The 10,230-nt window shown below is 50.7% G+C and overlaps 1 protein-coding gene across 1 annotated transcript; it reads right to left on the reverse strand.

Annotated features, from left to right (window-relative positions):
* Window positions 1–7,265: 7,265 nt before the first annotated feature.
* On the reverse strand, window positions 7,266–8,772 carry LOC120837627 (the record flags this gene model as incomplete). The annotated part of the gene is made up of 1 exon (XM_040207131.1): window positions 7,266–8,772. A coding segment is annotated over one exon (816 nt), but the record flags the coding sequence as incomplete, so codon positions are not given.
* Between the last annotated feature and the right edge of the window lie 1,458 nt (window positions 8,773–10,230).

Consider the following 10,230-nt stretch of genomic DNA (forward strand, 5'->3'; position numbering starts at 1 on the left):
GCTGAAGCTGAAGGAACATGTACTGTCGGGGAAAAATGAAATGCGAACAGAAGAGCGCGTGGCTTGCGGTACAAGCTGCGCCGCCTGGAAGCGAGCCTAGGGGCGAGGGTGCATGGCCTACCCGATGAGTTTACGCCCTTCACTCGGCACTCCCCAAGCTTCAGCAGTGCGCCTCTTAGTGCACTGAAAGCTATCACCACTATCTTTGCTCACTCGGCGCATGCGGCACAAGGAAGCTTGCTGCTTGTAGCAGCTAAAGCGCGCACTCTCTCGGAGCGAGCAAAGATAGAGGTGGTAGCTTTCAGGGCACTAAGAGACGCACCGATGAAGCTTAGGGAGCGCCAAGCGGAGGGCATAAACATATCGGAGTAGGCCACGCACCTTCGCCCCTAGGCTCACTTCCAGGCAGCGCAACCTGTACCGCAAGCCACGCGCTCCTCTGTTTGCATATCATTTTTCCCTGACAGTACATTGTGCAGGAACTTGAAACGTTTATTTACACTATGCACAAGCAGCAAAGCAGTTCGATCTGACGTGTCAATCGCATCTGTTCCGAGCACGAGCCCCCGGCCGCCAGCCCCTTGCCACGAGCTCCTTTTCAAAACGTCTGTGGCCCATTTTCTCGTCTTTGGTCTCCGATTGTTGGTACAGACTCCCCACCGAATGGGTGTTACCCCATTTTAAATTTGTTATCTCTAGTGGATAGAGAAGTTGGTCTTTTCAGAAGACTGCCCCTGTCCGGGCGCACTATACATGCACAAATCCTGCCGTCTCGCCCACAGAAAACCTTTTCAACTCTTCCTATCTTCCACACTCTCAAAAATAAGCGTGCCAAATCGACTGAAAAGGGTTCTTAGCGCAAAAGGAGGCGTGTCCCTTCGAGATTCTGCCTTTAAAAGAACGCTTACGAAAAAAGTAAGAAATGTGGCTTCGGGACGACTTGAGAGGGTGCTTTGTGGGAATAGGCAAGAGAGAAAGCGTGCTTTCAAGCAAGGTCATTTCGGCACGGGAGCGCGGGGGCAGTGCAGTGAAAGGTGCAGGCACGCGTTCCCTCTACCGTTTTGAGCGCGGGTCCTTCTGCTATCCCCGGAAATGCCGAGAAAAGTTGTCGAGAATGACCTGGAGGTGGCGCTGACCCGTATGGCTCTGGGCTCTCCTAGAATTCCTGACAGCGTACATTTATTTTGACATCCGTCACCAGACCGACAGTCACCGCACAGAGTTGGAAGGGTTGAGAGGATGATAGGGAAGGAAGGGAGGGTGGGGGTGGAGAGAGGATAGAGGTGAAGGGAAAGAGAAACATGTTTTTGAGCCGGTGCGGCACATGCCGAAGTCAAAGAGGGGGGGGGGGGGGGGGTGTAATAAGGGAAGTAACCTCGAGGAGAAATTAAAGGGTGGGCGACCTTACTTCAAAGGCGCCTACGTTTGTCGCATTTCGGGACGCACAAAGGAAACGTCGGCGTCGGGTGGGGGGCTTGTCGGGTTTTTGGTTTCTCCCGGTCTGCCTGCTTTGTGTTAGCTCCAGATGGGTTTCTCGTCTGCGTTGGTTCCTGTTTGGTTGCCGTACGTGTTGCTCTTCTTTTTTTTTTTTTTTTTTTTTTCTTCTTTTTCCGTGACATTTTGTGGCATGCACGGGCCGCTATGGGGTCCTCACCATTACGCGGCGCTAAGCCAGCGAAGATACGCAGCGCGCCATTTCGTTCACTCGGAAAATGACTCTGGACATGGACAAGTGGACGACGGATGATGTCAGCGCATGGTCGACCAGAAAACCGATTGGGATCTGCGTGTTCTGCCTTTCAAGGTAAATATTTTTCCTGTATATGTGCGGATTGAAAGTATATTCTAAGTAATACTATCAGTATTATGGTACCGGTCACTGAAACTTACATTTTTGTTAATCGGTGAGAGAAGGAAATGGCGCGTCATAGAGAGTGCATGAAGAGCACCTGCTCGTTGCCCTTCGCGGTGCTTTGGCTGCTCGCGCCACCTTTTTTAGGAACTCACCGGTTCGAGATTTTTGGGCAGAGAACGCGCGTGCACACCACGAGCGCTCTCGATAACTCTCGCTTGAAAGCATGCCATGGTCGCTCGTGAATCCAAGGAGCGCGAACATCTGTTTTTATATCAGAAACTCTGGAACCATGATTTCTAAAGAGGTGGATTGTTGAAGCCAGCAGCTGCGACTCTTTTTGTATTGGTTCTACTACTAAAACAATGAGTCATGGTAAAGAAACCGCAGCACTGGATCACAGCGGCCATCTCGGAAGCTTTTTTCACGTTTATTTTCAAGTTAATTAAGATATTCAGCGAGAAGTCAATTTGCAAGCTTGTTTGTAATATTGATGACAAGACCGGATCGTCATGTCAAAATATACGAGCAGTAAATGCAAGCTTTTTAAGAATTGCTTACCACTCGCAAGAGTTTTCTTCGCCCTCATATTCTCAATGCTATGAAATTTGGCGACTCCAAATTTAAAATTACAATTTTTTTTTAACTTTTCTATTTAAATTTTTACTCTCACCATAAAAGAAAAATCCCAATAAAAGGTCTCAGAGAATTCACTAGCCTATGTCTGTGACAATATGAGGCGAAAAACGTTAATCCGTACTTCATAATCATAAAAAAAACACGCACACATTTTTTTTTTATTTCACGGCGAGACATTATTGCCGGTTTTATTTTTGTTCACTTTATTTTGCTATCACTATCGCGTTGTGTCGCGTATTGACACAAATATTAGACACCTGCAGTGCTTGGAAGACGACTGCTCGTGGCCATTTTCTCAGTTGCTTAAAATAAAATGTTAAATACGAATCATTAATAACGTAGCCATCTTCAATGCGAAGTTTTTACGCTTAATTTTAACGTAGAAAATCTTATCGGCGAGGATAACTTGGTAACAATTGTCACGCGACCTGACAGCGTTAGGGGTCACGCTGAATGTCTGATATCCGGATACGCCGGATATCGAGCCTGCTTGGGGGGAAAGTCCGTATACTACGCATAAGACTTTTGTGACGGATGTCTAAAACGATTTCGCCTTTATTTTTTTCTTTATTGCAAATTTAGAAAAAAAAAGTCAGCAGTAACTCAAGAATTATATTTTATTTTTCGCCAGTAAATTTACACTAAGTTCAATAGTCGCAGCCAATCATTTTAGCAAAAAATTTGGTAATTAAAGAATTACATCTTGCTAGTAATAAAAAAAACGCGATTAAAATGTCCTCCTTACAATTTGCTGTATACAACTCTTACTGAGATTGCTCACTATAGATTTATAAAAATTAATTACTTAGTTAAAAAATTATAAAATATAAAAATAAAATGCCAAAAAAGCGCTCGCTGCAGTATCAGCCGGTAACCTTGACCGCATGAAGAACGAACAGTAAATTTATAAAAGAGACTTCTTGCGAGTAAGGAGCCATCTTTAAGGTTTTAATTTTCCACTTAGATAATTTTGCTATGACCATTGGATTTTGTTGAACCTACCCACCGATATTATAAACATGCGTGCAAAACGAGAGCTTTGTAAATTTTTACAAGCTGCATTAAAAAAATGTAGCAACTCTACATTAAAATTGCCCGATGTTAGAGCGCGGCCTCAAAAAAAGTGTGGCGTGGCTAATTGCGATCATATGTTGGTTTAGAATTGGTATTATTGGAAACTTGTGCCATCAGATAAGCTGTAGAGTAGTGGTGAGATGCAAAAAAAGGCAAGTGTATTGTGGTGTTGTGGTTGTCTATACAGCGGATATTGGTCTTCCCATCTGCTTTTGCAAGTCATGTCTCCGCTATAGATGAGAAATATAGCCAGTGCAGTACGATTCATCAACCAGTAGGCATTAAATGACTGCACGCCTTGTACTATGCTCATCCAGATTGAGTCATTTCAAATGTCGAAATGTATAAACTATATCTTCAGGTTATGTGTTTGCAAACACTCCTTGAAGGGCCGGCCTCCTGAGCCTGCCATTGGTGTTCCATGAAAGAGACACCTGCTCTTCACGTCCAACAACGTAAGTAAAGTGGTCTCTAATATATTTTTATATATGTATGCTTAATTATTTTTAGTACCTTTTCTTGACCGTATTTAAACGTAATCAACTTATCCTATAATTTTGAAGATATAGGGAATATAAACAACACATATCTTGACCGAACAGTAGAGTTATATACTTGGTGCATGCAATGTAGTTCTTTTTTTTTTTAAGTCGACGAGATTTGTTTAAAAGAAAAGTCGTGAAAGTAACGGTTATGCTGTTTGTGCAGGTGAGTTATATGGCGAGGGGGACATACTAAAGGGGGCTAATCGATCAGTCAAATAATTAATTAAAATTCGTCAATTAACTTTTTAATTAATGAAAATCGACATATGGTTCCAATTAGAAACTTGCTCAGCGTCATCAAAAACCACTGAATCAGTAATTATCAGAAAGACTTTGAGCGCGTGAGAAGCGTTGTAGTGCACTAAAGTTACCACTCGTGAAGCAGGTGCAAGGCTAGCGGTTGCAGAACGCGATGATAATAGGAAGTTTTCGTAGACCGCCTTTCCCCCTCCGCTAAGCCCTCCTCAACGAAGAAACCGCTACTGCGCCTGCGCTCCGAAGGCCTTGACTGTAGAGTTCCGGATATCGTAGTGGGTTACAGAGAGCGTTGCGGGACGGCCAAAACGATCTACGAAGACTCCCTAATCTAATCATCCATGTTCCGCAACCGCTAGCCTTGTACCTGCTTCTCGACCGGTAACTTTATTGCACTACTACGCTTCTCACGCGCTCGAAGTCATTCTGAAAATTACTGATTCAGTGGTTTCGATGACGCTCAGCAAGTTTATAATTAAAACCATATGTCCACTTTCACCAATTAAAAAGTTAATTAACGAATTGAATTAATTAGTTGACTTATCGCAAAGATTAGCCACCCACATAATGCCCCCCTGGCAGTATAACCCACCTCTTCGAGTGGCATAAGTGTAACTTTCACGTTTTTGTTTAACATATCTGTTAACCTTACTATATATATATATATATATATATATATATATATATATATATATATATATATATATATATATAATTCAGTTAAAGGGGACCCACATTACCTATTCACGTATAAAGTATAAATATTGACATGCATGTGATAATGTTATCTTTTTTGACTGTTGCAGAACGTAAGTGTGTTGACACCGATCATCCAAGTCAAGGAGGATGAATTTTGTGTTTTCGTTGATGGCCTGGAAGCCGTGACCGGCATCACCGCAGAAATTGAAGCTGTTAGTACATTGTTTGCCCTTTACTACATCTTTGATGTGAAGCACCCAGCAGACATCTCACACACGATGAAATGTATCGCTCACTTTTTTTTGTTCTCTTGGAGGGAAAAACATGCCTGTCGCTGTTAAAAGATATGAAACCTTTTTGTCCAGTTAAGTGGTCATTGTTTCAATAAAATGTTAATTGTTTAATTACTCTGTTTGCTTTCAGTATTTTGCTCAAAAGATGTCAGTAGTTTTGTATGTTCGCGTTGAATAATAGGCTAAATAAAATATGTAAAGGGAACAAGTGTCTTGTTTTTATAATTATTGGCTTTGGTCAATCAGACGCTTTTGGGAGCACTAAATACTTTGTAGAGAATAGTAAAAGTTGATAACTGCCATATGATTCACTTAGATGGTTTTATTAATCATCAAACAAGCCTCTATTAAGATATCAAAATCAGGTTCAGTAAAATTTTTATTTTAAGAAGCCGTGAATCGTTCACTTTATTGTCTGGTTGGTAAACACCCATTATGGTACCATTAAGAATTTATAATAAGGTGGCTAAAAAGCAATAATATATATAAAGCACCGATCAGGAGCTCGATAGAAGATCCAAATAAGATTCAATAAAGAACCAATAAATGGTTTTTTTAGAAAGCCATAAATGGTTTTAGAAAGATCCTATTGTAAGGTGGCTAGAAAGAACCCTTAACGGTTGTGGGAGCCGCCCGCTCCACTTCCCTGATTAGGCCCTATGGCCGCGGGAACAGCGCTCCGAGCTGTCCAACCGTCAGCCGGAGCGCCCCGTCTCGTGCCTCGGAGGAGCAGCCGTCTTGGCTGTTTACCCTCGCATCGCATGCCTCCATCCCCCGTGCCCCCCCACCTTGCGGGGACACGCGAAACGTCCCCCTGGCGGTTGGACCTTCTTGGGTCCGAGGCTGAGGCCGCCAGCGGAAAGGAGAAAGAGAGGGGGGGGCCTTGTACCCCGTCTCGAGGGGACTGCTCGCGGGGACATCGAACTGTTCGGACGTGTGGCCCGACCCTCCCTGACGGCCCACCTCCGAGCCCGCTCTCGGGAAGGCACGACAAGGTAAGGTCTGTTCCTTCCTTGTCGCCCTTAGCGTGTTTTCTTATCTTTATATGTTTAACACGTAAAATAAACACCCGATTATCCCTTGCCTTCGGCGTGTCCGTGTGCTCCCTTTTGAGAGTCCCGGCTAACGGTTGCAGCCGACAGTCGAACCCGCCGCAGCGCTTAGCATGATACGCTGCGGGTGGTAGGTTGAGCGGTCGGCCTCCCTGCCGGAAGGCGTGACCCCTTTGAGACCTCCACATTTTGGCGCCCAACGTGGGGCCACGACACCAATTGCTGTCGTGGTTTAGCATAGACGTATCGGCCGCTCCGTTCTTTTCACGCCATGTCAACGGGACGACCCGACTTCGGTCCTCTAAACACGTTGGCTGATGTGGCTACGCGAGGGCAGCCTCTTCCTGCCCCGCGCTCACCACGCATCACCCAGGCCACCGTTCCCCTCGGAGGCCAGCGGCTTTCGCCGACCTCGGCTAGCGGACTCTATTCAGAAGTTCCCGCCTCAGCCGAAGGCCCCCTGACAACATCTCCCTCGAGAGAACCCATTCAGGCGGAGCCGATGCCCGGCACAGTTCCCCCACCTGAGGGATACGCCGCCGGTGACGTGAGCGGATCACTCGGTGGTCGCAGCGCTGCCCCAGAGCCCCATCGAGACTCGGTGTCCGTACGAGCCGGTCTCCTGCACGATCGCGCTACGTTGGCCTCCCCTTTGCGAGAGAGCCCACCCGCCTGGCCGTTTATCGACGTGCATCACCCGCCTCAGAGAGACACCACAGGCGAGTTGAGCGGACCGCCCTACGGTCACGCCGCTCATTTACTCCCCCGGCCTGACACGGCGACAGAAAGGCTCGGCACTCCTCGCGATGGCCTCCTCCCCCCCTCGAGGGGGAGCCTTCCCGCGCGCGATGTCGACGCAGCTTCTGTTGGGGCCACCGCGGTCGGCAATCTCATTGACTTGCCCACAGACGGAGCCGATCGCTTGCCGAACGGCGTTTCGGGAGTCTCCCTTTTGCGAGACGAGTCCCCAGCGCTGCACGTGCCCACACCAGTCTGCTCGGGAAATGGACAGCAGAGCTCTCATGACGCGCTTTTGCAAGATGCATCACGAATCATTGAGAGCCTGTCCGGAGCCATGCAGTCCGTTTTGTCAGGACCGCGAGCCACGCGAACACCGGTCCGAATCCCCATACCCAAGTATAAGGGGTACGACGACGCGGTCAGCGCAACGGACTTCCTGGAGGATCTGCTTCACTACCAGCAGGCCATGGGGATGTCTGACCAGGAAATTCTGGGCCGCATTCTGCCGGTCGCCCTCACCGATCAGGCAGCCCGCTGGTTTCGCCTTGCCGGCCAGCATGCGCTCACTCTCTACGAGTTCCGGGTGTCTTTTCGCCAGGAATTCCTCCCCGCGGATTATGAGCGGAGGATGCGACGAGAGTTGGAGCGACGGACCCAGCACCCGGACGAATCGCTTCTCGAGTATGTCAGGGCAATGCAGGAGCTATTTCTAATAGCTGACCCTGCCGCCCCGAACGCCGAGAGAGTGGAGCGGGTAATCAGGCAGGCGCACCCGACGTTCGCCGCCTACTTACGAGGCAGCAGGTTCAGCTCTCTGGACGAGCTTGCCGCCGAAGCCCGCCGCGTCCAGGGCGATATCCTCGCAGCTCGCGCCTATCGGCCTCCGCCCCCGCCGTCGGAGACCCTAGAGCCGCGCTGCGCGTGGAATGGAAACAGCGGATCTCGCTCTCGCCGGCCCGAGGTGTGCGCGGCCTATGCCGACCCGCGGGGAACGGACACGAGGGACATCTCCAATCGTGCTCTCGACCCCTACACCTTTGGCTTGCGAAGATGCTCCACAGAGGCGCAGGCGAACCAGCGTTATCGGGACCGCCCCGCGGACCCGAGGCCGCGCAGATGGGCGCAGACCGGGCACCTTGATGCCCAGAATGAGCGCCCCAACCCGCCAAGGAACTTGCGACGGAACCCGTCCCGCGGTTCGAACGTCCAGTGTTACCGCTGCGGTCGTCCCGGCCATTTTGCCCGAGAATGTACCGACCAGCGGCCCGCGCCTCAACAAGCTTCGGGAAACGGATCCGGCCGCCGCTGACGAGGCCGGCGGCGCGACGGAACGCGGGGGCCCCCTTGATCGCCCTCGCTCCGTCCGCGTATCGGGTGGACTCTTCGCCCGATGCGCCTGCCCCGTTCTTGGCTCTCACCATCGCCGGCCGGACGTTTGCGGCTCTCCTCGACTCGGGGGCGAGCGCATCGTTGTTCGGCGAAGACGTACTGGCACATCTGCAGGCGCACTCCGTGCGGCTAAGGGAATGCAACACGTCCTTTCGACTGGCCGCAGGCGGCGCCGCCCAATCGAGCGGCGCCGTAAGGCTGATCGTGCGATGGGACCAACGAGTGAGACGCCACCGTTTCGTCCACCTCCCCGGCCTGTCTGTACCGGTGATTCTGGGGCGAGACTTCCTTGCTCGAACGGGGATGGTGATTGACGTCGCTAACGGAGGTTACCGTGAGGGCCCTTTTGGTCCAGTGAAACCCTTCTGCGAGCCCCCGGCCACCTCAACGGCCCCCATGCCAACGAGCGCCGCAAGCAACCCTGGTTGCACGGGAGAGACTGTTTCTCCGAAACCGGTTTTGGGCTTCGCGTCCGCACGCCCGGCGCGTGCCGCCGGCGCGGCCGAGAATGCTTCGCACCCACTGCTGACACCCTCCTGCGGTGTTGCGGGTCGCGACAGGGCGCGCCTTTCATCGTTGTTATACTCTTATGACTCGATGTTCACGGACAGACCCGGCTGCGCCGACTCAGTGCGGCATCGGATCGACACAGGGGACGCTCGCCCCTGGCGGTGCAATCCTCGTCCGGTTAGTTTGGCTAAAAGAAGGGCCATCGACGCCGCCCTGGATGAATTGACCGACACCGGCGTTATCCGGCGTTCAGAGAGCCCATGGGGTTTTCCGGTCGTGCTTGTCCCAAAGAAAGACGGAAGCTCCCGCCTCTGCGTTGACTACCGCAAACTGAATGAACTCACGCGCAAGGACGCCTATCCGTTCCAAAGCATCGACTCCATCATCTCGAACCTCGGCGGAGCAAAGTTCTTTACGACGCTCGACGCCAGCAGAGGCTACCTACAGGTCCAAGTCGAACCCGACGATGCAGAAAAGACAGCCTTCGTCTGTCACCGTGGACTTTTTGAGTTCACGCGCATGCCGTTCGGGCTTACAGGAGCGCCAATGACGTTCCAACGACTCATGGACCGTGTTCTCGGGGAAGCCAGATGGTCCTATGCCATGGCGTACCTCGATGACATTGTCGTGTACTCGGACACCTTCGAAGATCACCTGCGTCATTTGGAGGATGTTCTTGGGAGACTAAGGGCCGCCGGAATGACCCTGAATCCGAAAAAGGCCCAAGTCGCCGAGACCCGTATCTCTTTGCTGGGTTTCACGATCGATCGCAGCGGCGTCTCTCCGTGCCCTGAAAAACTCCAGGCTATCCTGGAGTATCCGGCGCCGACGGACGTTAGCTCTCTGCGCCGCTACCTCGGAATGATGAACTTTTATCGTCAGTTTATCCCTGGTTGCGCGGCTGTCCAGGCCCCCTTAACCCGTTTGTTGAGGAAGTCGGCGAAGTGGAACTGGGGCCCCGAGCAGGAGGCCGCTTTCCGAAGCCTCGCTGATGCTCTCGTGTCCACCGCCAACCTCAAGCTGCCCGACTTGAACCGGCCGTTCGTGATACAAACCGACGCGAGCGACCGGGGACTCGGTGCGGTTTTACTCCAGGAGCACCAAGGCGCGCTCCGACCGGTCGCCTTTGCCAGCCGATCATTGACGCCCGCCGAAACCCGATACAGCGTGACCGAACGGGA

The sequence above is a fragment of the Ixodes scapularis genome, unplaced genomic scaffold, assembly GCF_016920785.2.
Source record: "Ixodes scapularis isolate PalLabHiFi unplaced genomic scaffold, ASM1692078v2 PGA_scaffold1__304_contigs__length_218370807, whole genome shotgun sequence".
Taxonomy (NCBI): Eukaryota; Metazoa; Arthropoda; class Arachnida; order Ixodida; family Ixodidae; genus Ixodes; species Ixodes scapularis.